This window comes from Corvus moneduloides, chromosome 7, assembly GCF_009650955.1.
Source record: "Corvus moneduloides isolate bCorMon1 chromosome 7, bCorMon1.pri, whole genome shotgun sequence".
Classification (NCBI taxonomy): Eukaryota; Metazoa; Chordata; class Aves; order Passeriformes; family Corvidae; genus Corvus; species Corvus moneduloides.
In genome coordinates this window covers 4464260-4481402 of record NC_045482.1, presented here as the reverse complement: position 1 = coordinate 4481402, position 17143 = coordinate 4464260, and the positions used below count along the sequence as shown (strand labels likewise).

At 40.6% G+C, this 17143-nt stretch overlaps 1 protein-coding gene across 9 annotated transcripts in view; it reads right to left on the bottom strand.

Annotated features, from left to right (window-relative positions):
- Window positions 1–17143, bottom strand: part of KANSL1L (KAT8 regulatory NSL complex subunit 1 like) — a 67389-nt gene that overhangs the window by 14516 nt on the left and 35730 nt on the right. For all 9 annotated transcript variants that reach the window (XM_032115355.1, XM_032115357.1, XM_032115358.1 and 6 more), the window contains one exon: window positions 2347–2509. In XM_032115355.1, the coding sequence (XP_031971246.1) occupies window positions 2347–2509 (163 nt within the window). The remainder of the gene's footprint in view (window positions 1–2346; window positions 2510–17143) is intronic.

Sequence of the window (17143 nt, the reverse complement as noted above, 5' to 3'; positions counted from 1 at the left end):
TATTAGTCACAACATTTAAGTAAAGAGAGAACCAAAACATTTCTTCTATTTTGTTGGGGGTTTTTTTTGGTTGGTTTTTTTTTTTTTTAAACCTGGGGAACCACCTGGGTGACTGAGAGAATTTTTATTACATCCTCCTGTATCTTAGTCGAAAGGGCAGGAGTACTTGCATCAATCAATCCACCGATTAGGTGCAAAATACCAGAAACCCATACTTCTTAGATACAAACTACAATTTTCCAGTTATCAAGGTACAAGTGGAAGGAGGTGCTGTTATGTTAAAGGGATGCTGCAACCACTGATGTATCTTTAGGCAAGATCCTTGGTAATCTGGAAACCGTGAAAGGAAGACTTGGACATAGGGACAACTATGCTTCCAGAAGGGACTACACTAGTGAGCCAGTCCCACTGCACTATTTACTAGATTGTCTGCAAATTATGATTCACCTTTAAAGCAAACCACATGAAAAAACAAGGTGAGAGAACTGCATCTGAATCTTGAACTTGAATTCCTCCTGGCACACACAAAAAAAAATCAAACTCCCAGAGTTCCAAAATGAAACAAATGCCAACAATGTATTTTAACACACAGAGAAAGCGAATGCAAAACCCTTTTCTTTTACTCTGCTGACAATTTTTATATATAAGGATGTGGGCAGAGCACAAGCAGTATTTTAAGAGAAGTTATTGCTCTGGAAGGGGATAACCAAGAAAGCTGCAAAGAAAACATGAAATGGCATCAGGCTACAACTTGGAAAATTTCTACCATGCATTTATTCACAATAATTCTTTCACATGAAAGAAAATGTCAAATAGACTAGTCTTCATGAGGAGGTAGAGACAGCAAAGCACACAAAGTAAAGCACAAATCTAGCCTCCTTCAAAAGTGAGAACTGCACTTGAACAGGACATAGTAGGTCGGTCTTGTACTTTTTCCCTGTCTCAACTATTATTAACAAGGCTCCTGGAAAAGAGAATGAATATTCCTTGAGAAATATGTCCCTGATACTGGCACGAAGCTAAAAACAGTCTTCCTCCTCCGTCCTGGCAAAGTATCCAACAGTAGCCACAGCACAGTCCAAAGCTTTTTAGGTTTTTTATGATGACAAAGTTTTTTTTGAGAAAACAAAAGGTCAATATTCTTGCTACACACCCCAGTCTCCCGAGGTAAGAATGAACACAAGTGGCACAGACTGTCATTGAACAGATGTCTAAACTCCTGGGGTCCTGCTGGGGTCAGAGTCACAGGGGAAGCGATAGAGAGTGTGTGTAAGGGAAGAAAGATTTAGGTCATGTTTTTCTTACCACAATAGAGTTCTACTGACTGGGATGTTTGCTGTTGCACTCTTGGAATGAGTGTTCCATTTCTCCTATCTGCTCCTACAAGAATCTCCTCTTTAACCCATACATGGGATGCAAACTGCCAGAGCTGAGGCTTTCTCTGGATTTCCTGTCCACACATGGGTCTTCTCTACAGGCCAGTGAAAAGTTCTCCAAAACCAAGCCTTAAGTTAATTCCTGACTTCCCAATATGAGGCTGCAAGTGTCTACACTGTCATTCTGAGAAGACAGTGGGTTTGATTAAAGATTCAAACAATTTCATGGCAGTCCCAGCCTCATCTTCAGAATGATTTTGTGGCAAAGAAGCCCCCCAGAACAGCATAATTCCTGTACTGGTCAGTAATTACCTGGAAATAGATTTTTCCTAAAACAAAAAAAATCCCACAAAAATTCAATCCCTTCTGCTGATAACAGCATTTAGGCTGTTATTTTCAAGTACCAAGTACTGTCAAGTTGCACCTGCACTAATTTTAGGGCTGAGTCACAGACAACATCATCTACATTACTGTCCAAGAAGACTAAAAAATCAGATGACAAGAAAGCATAAAACTTCAAAGATAACCAAAAAGGCTGACTATCACAAAAATAATTAGAAAACCTAAATAAAGATTTTTAGACCTACTCCAAAGGGCCTGAACAGAAAGAAAGTTACTTATGAAAACAACGCAGCCATGGTATGGTGGTGTGTTGGCAAAAGCACCATCTCTAAAGAACTAACACTGACTGAATTAGAGACACCATGAAACACCCAAAGCACACCTTTTTTCTGACCAGTCTTTCAAGGTTATATGCATACTGCTGGTATGGGAAACCTAGAAGGTGTGTTTTTCAAAAGTCAGGGTCAAGTCAAGATTTTCATTCAGTCTAAACTCACGTATTTTGTCAGTGTGAAGTTTTCTGTTAAGAGAACTAAGTCCTAAAAATCATTGAAAAGACATGTTAGTCCATAACCTCTATAGCTGTCACAAGCACAACCACTCTGTTAAGAGCCATGGCACTACTTACCCGAAGGGAAGGATAAAACTGGATGGAAGGAAGAGTCCAGCTCTTGCACATAATCTAGGATTTTAGATTCTGTGCTGTACTCACTGCTGCTGAAAGTGGAGGCTGGCACCACATATGGCAACTGAGTTTTATACGGAAAGGAGGTATCTCTAGATGGCAAAGTCTGCAAGAATACACAGAAATAAAGGTTAACTTTTCCTTTACTCACGTCCTTCAAATTAGACCAGAAGAGGAAAAAAACCTAACAAACCAACAACTCAGTGAGCGACACTCTTTAATATGTGAACGGGAAGAATATTCCAACAATCTTCTGATAGTCTAAATATGACTTACTTCACTTCTTACGGACAACAGTGCACAATACAAAGGATACAAACTGCTCCTTCAATTAGGACCAGGAAACAGCTGTCAGAGCTTTCAGATAAAATCTAACTGTTTCCAATCATTATTTTGCTCTATCTAATGACAAACTAACACCCCTTAAAATTTGATTCCAGGATAACAGGCATGATACAAATACAGAAACAAACCTAACACCAGACTAAATAGAGAAGTCTTGTTCATTTATCCCCGTAGTAAGATTCTTAGTATCTCTAGACATCTTGAGCTCACACATTTTAATGCAAGAAACTATACTGAACATTTTGAGCATAGTGTGTACTTCCACAAACCAAAAAGGTAAAGTCTTTTCCTTGTTATAATTTAAACATCAGATAAGCAACAAAACAAGATACACAGCAATAAACATGGAGAGGGATGCATTAAGAATTGATTAATAGGTAGTGAACAGGAATTACTAGAAAGAGGAGAGGTGAAAAGAAAGATTAATTTAGCTGCTTGGCTGCAAGGCTTGTTAAAGTATGGAAGGTAAAAGGATGGATGGCACAGAACTGGTAGATGTGAAGTAGCAGGACTGAGGCAAAAGGCAGGGTGAAAATGGACAGGAATAAGCAGCAGAGTCCATGCCATAGACTGAGCTCTGGAAGACTGAAGGAAAGAATTGAATGTGATGATACAAGACAGCAGCAAATAGTAGTCTGTGCTTCAGAACATGCTACAAAAAGTACTTCAGGGAAATAATGTTGCATAAGCTACTTTCTTATTGGATATTTGTGGTAGTAACCCCAAAGATACTAACATTTTTAAAGGCTTTTATAAGTCTCTAATATTTTGCCAAATGCTACAGATCCTGCAAATGGGAAGGGAGACATAGGGACACTGGAGTACTTCAAGGGTCTCAAGCCTATCACTGTGCCAACAATCACATTTATCATCCCCCGGCAAACAGTTCCAGTGTAAAAATCTGTAAGAATTAATATGACATTTTCTTGTGACTTTTTATGTAAACATGTAGCATCAAAGGTAAGACTATCAAAGAACATTACTTGTATTTTCTGTACTTCTGCTTTCCAAATCTAAGAAAACTCTTTCTCCTGCCTGAAATAGCATTTTAGCACTGCCATTCATGCATTAGTGATGCAGTGATTATATCTACCACATAAAATCCCCTCCACTTAGTGAAAGCAGTCCTTCTGTCACATGGCATCAATATTCACAACCCACATTATCTCAGAAAACATTACATTAAGAAGTTCCCCTTTCTATCTCTTCCTTTCTTCTCAGTTGGTAAGTTCCCTATGTTGGTACTCTATCTCAGGAACTACTAAAATCAAGTAAGCATGTCATGATGCTAGAGCAGAGAACACAGTGATGGTGGGGGAGGTTCTTGTATTTAACTTCTTTTTCTCCAGGAAAACATTAACAGTCCTAAATCCACCTTGATCTCCATCCACAGGTGTATGCACAAGTACTTTCAACTTAGCTTGGAAAGATTTCTTTTCTAGCCCAGGACTCCTTCAAATTAATGTTATTTTCCTGTGACAGACACATGAGACTTTTCATCTGTTAAACTTTAAACACCCACAAAGTGTTGGCAGAACTGAGTCCTGTGTTTGGAATTACTAGAGGGATAAATGCTAAAGCAAACTTAATGTTTCCCATTATATGGATCACTACATTAAAGCTTAAAGAGCTTTTAGGTAGTTGCTCTACCTCAATGCACTAAGGGCTTGCTTTTCAAAAATGCACAAAAGCATATTTCCTCTTGATATTTGGGTTTTAGAAATGAAGTAACTTACTAAATCTCTACTCTTTAAGCTGCAACAGCACTTCTTCTGCCTGTCCTTTTTTTTTTTTACAGAAGTGAATCCACATTACAGTAAATAAATCTCTCACTCATTCTTTAAAAAGAAATTCCCCAAAACTAACGAGTAAAATTACCTATAAAGTATATAGATAAGACCAAGACATTCTGACATCCAACTCTTTAGTCCTGTAGTGGGTTGAACCTGAGCTGATGGACAGTCTTTTAGACTAATGACGCTTCTCACAATTTACATATTTAAACTGCACGGAAAGGCAGGAATTTCCTTTCGTTTGAGCTTGCCTGCTGGAAGGTGGGGGTGCCTCGGAGCCTCCGGGCCCTGCCGGGCTGGGCCGGGGCCCCTGCCCCCCTACCACGCTGTGGCACGGACCCTGGGTCAGTGGGGCGGGGGGAACTGTCCCAGAGCTGTAGGCAGCTAAAACCAGCCATAGACTGCCACACAGGTAAATCCATCTGGCGCGGCTTCCTGGGACCGGCGGGCCCCTCTCCTCTCCATGTGGAGCCGGCAGAGCCAGCAAAAGCCGGCGTAGCCTCCTGTCTGCAGCCAGCACACCTCACGCTGAACTGAAGAGGACACCGCGCAGCCCGCAGCACACAGGGAGCGAGGCTTTCCCCACCGTAAAGCCAGAACAAGAACACCCTTCAACATGGCAGCTTCAGTCAGAGAGAAAGAGAAGTGAGTCACGTGAGACGAAGCTGAACATGGCGATGGGAGAAAAGAGGGCGGTGCCACGATTCTCGCACGTAGCTTAAAAACCTTCTTGCATGCCGTGGTAAGAAACTGTAATATCACAAACTGTTTGTCTCTTTAATCCATTTGAAGTACATGGGGGGATGAAAAATTCACGTGACGAGTGCCTATGCCAGGCTACATAAAAGCGGTGAGAGGTTTTTTAGAGACGAAAAAAAAAGCCTTTGTGTTCAGGCCACAGTAACTCATCCTTAAAAAGATAAATAACCCCATGTGATAGCCTGTGTTTGGCAGTGTGAAGGGACTGTGAGATTTTCATGGAAGAGACGTCTTAACACCACAGCGGATTGTTTCTTTCTGGGCGGGTCTGCTGTTGGTGGCAGTTTGGTAACCAGGTGCAGCTGAAGAAAACCCTTTTTTGCTTAAGCATATGAAAGAGACTTATCAAGAACTGCAACACTAACTAAAATCTCATGTTCTGATACCCTTTGTGTGAGTTGGGTAAAAGGAGGAAAGTGCTGGAAAGGGGGAGGGGGTTTGCTTTAATTTCTTGTTATTTCTCTTTACTTTTAATTCTATTTCTTTGTACTGCAACTGTTTAAGGTTTGTGCCTGCTTTGCTTTCTCCTAATTCTTATCTCACAAAAGGAAAATAAGTAAGTAATGGATATTTTGAACCAAACTCACTACAAGTCCTTACTCCCTTTTCCTTGCTTTAATTCACTTTAGCCCCAAACACATCTAGATTATAGCTTAAAGCTGAGCCTGCTCGAAAACATGCATACATGGTCAAACAGCCTCACAGTCACAATCCATTTTGAAACTATATTAAAATCCATTTGCCAATATCAGTAAATGGAAAATTCTTTTCTTCACCTTGCCTGTGGTGGGAACTACAAAACCTAATGCCTGAATTTGTGCCTTGAATGCTCTGGCATCCACACCTAAGTAATGAAATCTTTCATTAATACAAGTTTTTAATCCAAAAGAAAATCCAGAATTCATAGAAGGAAGAGCAATTTTATTTAAATGCCTGTGAAGCTATTAGGGAAAAAAGCTAAGAAATTTGTCAGTGTCTGTGTTCCTAGCTACTGGATCTGGTTTAAATTTCTGGTGGAGTAGTTTTCCAATGGAAAATGCTGAATTAGTGAAATCAAGTTGTTTGTCAGAAATATTGACTTAATCAACTCTTGATGAAAAAATTTCAGAAGCTCTTAGCACTGGAATGAAAGCATTTTACTCAAAGAAAGTGCTTCAATTTTTATTGAAATAAAATGGAAGAATTGTTTACTGGAAAACTAAACTCTCCCTGCTTCCAATTCCAAATAGAACACAATCTACAAACCAACTGCCTTTTACAGTAGTCAATTATTGAAATTTTAACATAGCAACAAAAAAATCCAACAAAATCCAACTGAAAACAAGCCTACATATATATCCATTCAGCCATGGCAATGACACAGGAACATCATGGCACACACCTTTTAGGAGACAGACCTCTACAGCAAACCCAGCCACGATGCCAACCCTTCAGAAAGCAAGAGAGATTACAAAACTCTTACCAGTCTTCCCCTTTCCCCTTGCTATACTACACCTCATACATCTCCTGAAACATTTTTCTTAATTACTGAAATACAAAACCTCATGCTTCCTGAGCTCGAACAGATATGAAGAATAATATTACATAAAATTCATTGTATTAGAGAGAATTCACTGTATTTAAAAGGAAGTGAGGAGTGTGCAAGTTTTAAATATTCAATTAAAACAGCTGCTCTGGTTTAAACTTATGAAACGGAATGGTGTCAACCAACAGAATCTAATTTTCTAGAGTATTATGAATTTTGAACTTGGATTTTTCCCCCTTAGTACTGTTTTACTGGGTTACAGAAAACATAGAGAGCAATTAATTTTGATATTCAAAACACTTCTTGTGCTTGCTTGTGACAGACTTATGCATTAGACAAAGCACAATTGGCTCATGCCTCTGTTTTGAAGGGTCAGAAGGCTGAACTCTACTGACCATCCCATCCTCCCGCAGAGAAAAAAGTGTGAGTCTATGAAGCAAGCCATAACTGAAAGGAAAAATGTTTTGTGCTCCCAGTTAAAAAATTGTGAAGTAAATACATGGCTTCAGCTACTGATCACTAAAACTCCTACATTTTGTCAGAGACTGAAATATTATAGTTTACGACTTAAACATTTTCTTAAAGGACTTTTAAAACTGTATTAAAAAAGCTGCAGAGAAGACTGCTGCACCCCGAATGGGGCCCTGACTGAGGCCTTACACCTCTCGCTGATGAAGATAAGATAAAGTAACAACTCAGGGCTGGGGACATTCACAAAGCACAGGCTTAACACCTCCAAGGTGGAGACCACAGCCCCAGGACTATCAGCTGCCAGGCTCACACAGACCCCTTGCACCAAAGGGTGGAGGGAGGAGAGGCTTTGGGTATCTTGGAAAAGCCTCTGGTCAGAGGTGCAGTGACTGCCCATCCTCCAGTGTGCAGAGGAGCTCAGCTGAGGGGCCCTCACCCAGGGAGGGGAAAGCTTATCCACAGCAGAAAGGGGTGACATGGCCCATCACAGGGGCCCCTCTCAAAGGGGTCCCCAGACCCAGCACCAGGGCACCAGAGATGATGCAACAGACCCTCAGTGTTGCAAGGGACAGTGTCAGGCTAGCCCCTGCAAGAGAGGCACGTGGGCGTTCCCACCTGGCCCAAAGTGTGCATTAATCCACGGGATTCTGTACTCTTTGGCATGTGGTGTGGCGGTGTGTGGTGTGGCGGCATGGCCATGGCGGCGACAGGGGACCCTCACCACCACCAGAGCAGATGGAGGGGAGCAATGAGACATTGTTGGGACCTTCGGATGGGTGATATACTTCTACCTAACCCCTGTCACCTCTCCCTGTCCCCTCACCCCCCCACGCACGCTTCTTTCTCTCTTTCTTTCTTTCTTTCTTTTCTCTTTCTTTCTCTTTGCCTCTCTATTATTAAATAAAATACATCAATTTTTTGGCATCAGCATTTAATCTCGTTTGGTTTTAATCTCGTTTCTGGGAATATTTTGAACCTTCTAAGTTCTTCCCGGTTTATGCACAGAGACTTAGCTTTCTTTGCTTTTCTGGGTTTAAACAGGATCGTAACACATTTTTAATTGGCGTCACGGGCAGGATTCCCTTAAAATGAGAGTGTTGTTTCCAAAAAATTAATGAATTGCTAATTCTTATGATTGATCATTTTAAAAAAAAACAAAACAAGGTACCTTTCTACATTTCCTAACACCTCTCTACCTTTCTTACCCTCTCTTACTCTTTTGTTTGCTTGTGTGTTTGCACATGTACCTGTGCTAAAATGGTGCTCCTGAAGCCCAAGGTCTGGGAAATTGGTACTCCCGAGGTGAAAGACCTTGGAAATTGGAAGGTAACTTTGTGACTTGTAACTGAGATTTTTAACTTTGCAACTTGTAACTTTGGTAAACACTAGGTGCTCTCGAGGTGTAAGGAGTAGGACCTTGGAAAATATTTTATAAGGGGTGTCCTTTGAGAGAGACTGTTCCAGTGTTTGTAACTTTATTTGGTTTTGTTTAAGAGGCGCAGTCCTGGAGAAAGGAGTGAGACTTTTGAAAATTCGCTTTATGCTGGGCACCCTCTGGGAAAGATCACGCCGACTTCTGTCGTTACATAAAATATAGTGCACAAGCTTTGTTTCCTTTGTTGAATGAATTTAGTGCCAGGTCAACTTCTGCGGGGATGGTCTGTGCACTGAAATGGTTTCTGTAACATCCAGGTGGTCATTGTTGTTTAAATTCTCTGCTCTGCTAGAAGGGCGAGAGTTAAAAGAGGCTGCTGGCAGAGCCATCACCAAGCTGCCGAACTTGATTGTCATGTCCAAAGAAAGCTTTGAAATGCAAATGAGAGAGAATTTTACAGGGGAAAAAACTGTGAGGTTTTGAACCTGTAACATTTTCTGAAATGTGGTCGAAAGTAGCATGTAGACCTTGAATTAAAACTGGCAAGGGTCAGAAAACTACTACCGAAACTGTACCTGTATGGCTACTGAAAAATCAAAATTTGGCCTTAAACCCAGTAAATTGGAATCCAGTCAATAAAATGCAGTGAAAACACTAAAAAGACTGGATGAACACCAAAATTGCATAATTTGATGCAATTAACAACTTTTTTGCCTGGGTAGCTTCTTTTCTCTTTCTAGGAATTCCAAACATCCCTGCATTGAAGAAAAAGAGAATGAATTTGGGAATAGCAAAACTGCAGGCAGCAGATTCACAGCCAGATGTGATAACTATCTCTTCACTTAAAGTTCTGTGACTTTGTAATAACTACAAGAAGTTTTTGTTTTCTTTCGTATCAGTCTGTAGTAGGCCGAATTTTTACTTTTCTTTTATAGGAACCTACCAACAGATGAGATAGAGCTGTGTGAGAACCAATGCAACTTTTAAATTGTCATCCTGACTGCTTGCCTTGTCAATTAATTTGTTAATGTTTGTAATTTGTTTGTGTTTGCATTGCAAGGAAATCGATTTTATTTTATATATTGTTAAGTTTGAGTTCTTTTGCCAAGATAGTGTGGCAAGAAGTCTTATGAATGTATAATTTTATTTTTTTTTGACAGTTGGTACAAGAATATATACATATATGAAATCATACATATATGTATTGACTTTCCCAATTCTACCTTGGAATCATTATAATTTGGCTATTTTTTTTCTCTTTTCTTCAAGAGTTATCAATTAGTGAACTAAAGAATCCTAACAGATTATAAGATAAAATAAAAAACAATCTTCTACCAACTCTCAAACCCACTTAAACATCTTTAATGTACTGTTAAGTTTCCTATATCCAAGAACATTTTAATTCTACCTCACTTCTTTTAATCATGCTACTAAAGTTCAAAAGAAGAAAAGTTCCTTAGAGTTATACAACCAAATTTAAAGGAGAATTAATTTCTTTTTGTTGTTGTTGTTGTTTTTTTTTTAACCCCACCAATAACAAAATTACAGTTTCTGTTTTGTGACAAAATTAAATTACAACATTAAATTATTGCTATAATTTACCCCCTGAAAAATGGAACATAGCCCTAATGTAAAAATGTGTTTGCATGAAAATCTTTTGTATGAAAATGTTTTTATATTTTGTGTGGCTGTGGTATGATAAAAGTTAATTTTTTCATAGACTTACCCAGTGGAACAAGAATACCACCAATGAAATTCTTCCAACTGTATGTGAATGCATCAAGGAAAAAACCTATTTTTCAGCCTCGAAGTATGCAAAAGCACACATCTTCAACAAACATATTCACATTTGTTCCAGGGTGTAATTATATTACTGGAGCTGAAGATCCCCTGGAAACGTGACTGATTGATACAGGTTAATAGTGGGATACCCCTCCCCTCCCCCCCCCCCCCAAGGAATTTAAAAATTAAAACCCGCTGTGTAACTCTATGATCAATTTCAAAACACATTAAGTCAACATCCAAGAAATACCACGTTGGGGAATCCCTCACACCCACTATCCAATAAAGAAAACTGATCTTTGAGTTCACAGGGTGGGAGGCACTTACTAATAAGCATTGGATTAATGATTGCAATTGAATTTACATTCTTGATGATTAGAATAACTATTGTATTACTTGCATTACCACTTCTTCTTCTATCTTTTCTCTTACTAACCACTCTACATATCACCACCATGGGCAACCCACAAACTGAAGAAACACTGGAAGAACAGTTTAAGTCACAGAGTGGATTGTCAGTGATTGAAATATTATAGTTTATGACTTAAACATTTTCTTAAAGGACTTTTAAAACTGTATTAAAAAAGCTGCAGAGAAGACTGCTGCACCCCGAATGGGGCCCTGACTGAGGCCTTACACCTCTCGCTGATGAAGATAAGATAAAGTAACAACTCAGGGCTGGGGACATTCACAAAGCACAGGCTTAACACCTCCAAGGTGGAGACCACAGCCCCAGGACTATCAGCTGCCAGGCTCACACAGACTCCTTGCACCAAAGGGTGGAGGGAGGAGAGGCTTTGGGTATCTTGGAAAAGCCTCTGGTCAGAGGTGCAGTGACTGCCCATCCTCCAGTGTGCAGAGGAGCTCAGCTGAGGGGCCCTCACCCAGGGAGGGGAAAGCTTATCCACAGCAGAAAGGGGTGACATGGCCCATCACAGGGGCCCCTCTCAAAGGGGTCCCCAGACCCAGCACCAGGGCACCAGAGATGATGCAACAGACCCTCAGTGTTGCAAGGGACAGTGTCAGGCTAGCCCCTGCAAGAGAGGCACGTGGGCGTTCCCACCTGGCCCAAAGTGTGCATTAATCCACGGGATTCTGTACTCTTTGGCATGTGGTGTGGCGGTGTGTGGTGTGGCGGCATGGCCATGGCGGCGACAGGGGACCCTCACCACCACCAGAGCAGATGGAGGGGAGCAATGAGACATTGTTGGGACCTTCGGATGGGTGATATACTTCTACCTAACCCCTGTCACCTCTCCCTGTCCCCTCACCCCCCCACGCACGCTTCTTTCTCTCTTTCTTTCTTTCTTTCTTTTCTCTTTCTTTCTCTTTGCCTCTCTATTATTAAATAAAATACATCAATTTTTTGGCATCAGCATTTAATCTCGTTTGGTTTTAATCTCGTTTCTGGGAATATTTTGAACCTTCTAAGTTCTTCCCGGTTTATGCACAGAGACTTAGCTTTCTTTGCTTTTCTGGGTTTAAACAGGATCGTAACACATTTTTGGAAACATGCCCAAGTGTAACAGTACAGAGAGCCACAGTTCAATTATGCCACTGTGTGCAAATCCAGTAAGTTAATTAAATTAACTCAAATACACTGTGCTGAATACCTGTCACATCTGCTTGTGATTACTCTTATTAAGCCCAAAAAAGCAAGGAAAAATGCATTTATGCTCTCTACAAACACACTCTCAAAAGTTTTTAGCAATATCAAAGAAGAGTTATCTCCATCAATATTAAAAACTTCATTAAGTTCTTCAGTAAATGGGTAGCCAACTATACTGCAGAGATTTAATTATAGGATTCAAGAGAACCTCTGTGTGGGGTGGCTGACAACTCCCCTTTGAACACCAAAGACACCAACTTTTAATCCTGTGGTACAGATCCAACTAATAGAGCAGCCTGCTTGCCTCAGTGCTTTAGCATCTGCCTTTAGGACAGCCCACTTCTCCATGGCCTCCCTCTTCTGGACTCAACAACCTGCTCAGAGCAGAGCTATTTCCCTCTGGCAGAACATACAGTTCCATGAAACCTTGTGTTTCACAAGGTAAATGTGCAGGTCTTAAGTGCAGAGTGCTTTTGGGCAACACACAATACACAGACAGTGAAAAGTTAATCTGAAAGCCCCCAAGACTTTCTTATTACCAAGTAGTGGGAGAGAAGGTGTGCAAAGCATCTACGACATCCCTACATGGGAAGGTGCACAACAGATGGTGCTTGCACACACACCCCTGCCGTGTGTCAGACCCTCCCTTCCAGATGAAGTTTTTTTCTAGCAGTCAAATGGACAGACCTTTCCCATGCACGTCAGGTACACGCATGCAAGCTGCCCCAGGACGTAAACAAATTCATCTGTCTCTGGCCCCTCTAAAGCTGTCAATAAAAATGAAGTGGCAGAACCTATGGCAGAGACCAATTTTTTTCCAGGAAGAGAATGTGGAGTTTCATAAAACACTAATGAAAACTTACTCACATCCATGTTGTCCCAAATTCAGATTTTCTGCTCAGTGTCCTACAAGGAGTGATAGCTGCTACTGTTCTTGGAGATCACCCACCTCTCCTAAGTATACATGGAGTTTAGTTTCTTTAATCCTGCAATAAGCCAACGGGACTTTCACCTGCTCTGTAGAAGTGCATGCTGTCTTCTACATCCTGAAACAAAGATGTTTTGTTCAACTAGAAAATCAATTGAAAAATCAAGGTTAGTGCTCAATCTTTGACCAGTTAAACCAAAAGAAAGAAAGATATGTTAATCCACAGGGATATCTTCTCAAAAACACCATGCAGAAATTAAGAGTAGATGTGATCAGTAAAACACTACAGAAATGTCACTAAGCTAAAGGTGTAAGACTGTGGAAAGCATGAAGGTTTTTCATTCTGAAGAAAAAAGAATTCACAGGCTTACCGGCTTGCCACAAACCTCAGAGAGGATGGATCTAGTTCTGCTGGAAGTATCACAGAATTGCAAGCTAGATGTGTCCATCCTTCCTTCCTGCCTCCCTCCCTCGTAGACAAAAGCCTTGTCATATATTCAGAATAGCTGAATGCATATGAGAACTTCTTTTCCCACTCAGGTCTCATTGATTTTTAACTAACAGAAGGCCTTAATTTTTAACTTCAGGGTTAAAGTAGCAATTTCATCAACTACTATTTTCACTTACAAACTTGGTAACCACGGGATTCTCCTCCCCAGACCACAAGACTGACATATCCACAGAGGTACCACACCACTTGCATTGAACCAGTTTGCAGGAGACTTGGCAACCAAACAATGTTTTTTCAAAAGTCAGCAATGCCAGGAAACTATGCTGAAGCAGGTGATGGAGCCAGTATCTAGGGTTACCAAAGAAGAGGATGACAACCAGTAGACTCTGGTCAATGCAACTTCTTTCCTCCCAGGTACAGACCCCTAGCAAATAGCAGACATTTAGCAAGTAAGATAAAGGCTATGCATGGATATAATACAAATTATATGTGTGTGCATATATATATATATATATGTAAGTAAAAATATATACACATTCTTTCCAAAAACCTGAAAATTAACAAGACTGGGGGAAGACCCACTTGTATTTATCAAGTGGTGTCAACAAAGAATACCACAGGTACTAGGCACGCACTGGGAATGCTTCTGAACACAAAAATCATAGAACCAGCATGAGATTTAAATGAAAATAAGAAGCTCATACCCTTGAATTTAAATACTTTTCTCCTGTCTCCTTTCAGAGCCTTCTGGACAAGCACTCACTTTTTTTCCCCCCTTTTTTTTTCAAACCACGAAATGAAAACAGATACTCTTCAGCTCTTACTTAACTCCAAGTTGAGACTGCAAAGAAGAAAATGTGGCAATATGCAACTGCAAGAGTTGGCAACATTATACCAACTGTTTGCTTGTGGTGTCCAAAATGTAAGCTTTTGCACCTCAATTCCCAACTTTCAGGGTGCTGGCACCTTTGCAAATTTGAATACTGTTTTCACCACATGCCTCGGTCCCCACAACCAACTCTTTCTCCAGCAGGTGGGGATACAAATACAATGAGAATTTTCAGATTAAAAAATACCACCATGCTCTACAACTCTGCAAAAAACCAGACAGGAGCAAAATTGACAGTACTCCAATCTCACTGCTCTATTGTCTCTTACCTTTATTTAGAGCTGTATAAAGTTTTTATAGATTAAAAGTCTACATAGCCTCAATGACATCTCTTGGCAAAACATGACTTGAAAAAAAGTGGAACTAGTATCATTTGGTAGGACGTTAAATGAGAAACTTATAATAAAATATACTGGCAAAACAAACTCCTTGTTATTAAAAAAATCCTGCAGCAAGTCACACAGATAAAATAGCAAAAAAGAAAACATCTGGGCATGTCAGCTAAGCAAAGACCTCTCTGAGAGTTTCTGACTAGTATGACACTTGTCTGCTTTTAGAACTTTTAGCATGTCACAGATAATTCAGTTCCTTCAAGTGCAGACAAAAAAATAGCAGGAGACAGAGCTACAGTTTTCCTCACTATAGGAAAAGCATTTGCAGAAACACCAGGCATTAGACTGGACAATCTGGGGTGGGGGAGGAAGGCAGGTACAAATGCAACAACCACCGAGAAATGTTTCAATAGGTGTTTCTGTCTTACAGTCCTGACACCGATTTGCTACTTACAGACTTTCTCAGTTTTAATGTTTAGATACTTTTGACCTTCTTTCTTAGCATTAAAACTACATTACACACATTTTATAGGAGACAACGATCCAGAGATTTTGACTTGCCAGCTGTAACAACACAAATGAGGGGCAGATGCAACATTTTGAACACAGCACTCTCAAACTTCCAACTCCCAGCTGCAAACGTTGTCTTCTCCTACTAGACACACCTGCAGCTTACTTCTTTGTGCTGTCCTGCATGCAAGTTTTATCACTCATTCGAACATCATGCTGAAGAAATGCACCACTACAGTCATGTCCTCTAGACTGAAGCACAGACTGCAATCCAAGGGTTTGTTGTGCATGACTCACAATCAAGAAATGGCCTAAGCTCTTACCAAGCTATTTAGACAAAGAAGAAAGATACAAAACAGATTCCAGACCCAAATGATGACTCAGGGATCATCTTGTGGTACTTAGTCCTTCTGAATGAGGGGATGAGCAGATTTGGCCCCAAAGGATGTTTCAAGTTCCTGAGGATATTGGACGGTGACACATAAACCAAACACCTTGCATCCTGTTTTATTTATCTGTGGTCTATCTTGTCAGTCTGGAAAGTCTTCTAGAGTTTCACAGACTTCTGTATTTTCTTTTATATACTACCCTGTGTAAGCATTATTTAACTAGCAGAGCAGGGGAAGGTGTAGTCCTCTTCAGAAAAGAAACAGCAAAGTAGAGGACAATATAGGGCATCTCTCCACAGGCAATGAGAGGCTACTAGGTCATAAATCCTCATTGTAAATGTATGTAGCATGGCAGTAGATAAGAGAAAAAATGTGGCTGTCTTCCCAGTGACCTTATGAACCGACAGATTGCATAGCAGTTCACTGTTTCATACTTTACTTTTCCTAACATGGATGTTAAGGGGGTGAGGGGGCACAATGAGCTTCTCAAATGAATCTGAAGAGATGTGAGGGATGACACTCTGAATGCCGTTCAGATGCATAAAGGCTACAACCAGTCCTCAGAATGAAAACCCAACTGCAAATTCCTCAAAGCTATCCCAGCATTTCTTAATGTTCCACACATAGAGGCCTGCATTTTGCTGTGATTCTCTGGTCATAGTTCTTTAGTCACCATCTTGCTCAAATTACTCTGCAGAGCAGCATATTCCCTCAGCACTGCCAGGCACTGCTTGCTGGCTGTTCAAACCAGGCACCACCAGGAGCTGCAACACTCAGAAGATTCAGTTTTCTCCTCTGATTCTGGCAAGCTGGAATCTGATCTCCACATCTGCTGCAAGACTTCCAGCTTGTTTTCAGGCCAGTGACCTTAAGGAAATGGGGGTCCTCACAGATTGTGGTACCAGGGGTTATATAAATATGTCAAATCTGAGGAAATATGGGAGAGGCACTTGCTAGAAAAGGCACACTAATACATTAAAAATCCAACTATTTTCCATGTGCTAAGAGGTTACTTATTTTTTCTGTGAACAACCAGAGGAAATTTGCTGGATTTCTCTGGGGAATATAAATGCATTTTCAGAGAAAACTAGATATCAATCCCAGAAGCCATTCCCCATTTTGCATCCTTACTCTTAGACATCTGCCTAAGCCAGCCTGGGCTGATGGCCAGTGCTCTTTCATTACAGGATGAGGAATCTCATCAACAGCTGGGTAACCAAGTGTAGCAAGTGCAGGACTAAGAAAGTGACAGGGCCTGTTAGAATTTCTAAGATCTGTTGAATGAAACGATACATGGCTGATGACTCTTAATTCAAAACCTCAATACCCACTTAGGCTTCATTGTCAGTATGTGCTGGAAATGTCCAGTCTAATTTTGTCACTTACTTCCCCAGCAGAATCCCTGATCCTCTGTTTTCAATCAACACTGTGTGAGAGGCTTTGTTCCCTGCTTTACCTTAATTTGCAAAACTTGAATTTGGCACTTCCATGAAGAAAGACCGAAGCTGACAACTTGATTGCTGCCATCATCTCTTGTTTTCTCAAGGAACAAGAGCTACAGAATCTCTCTGTAGCCCATGAT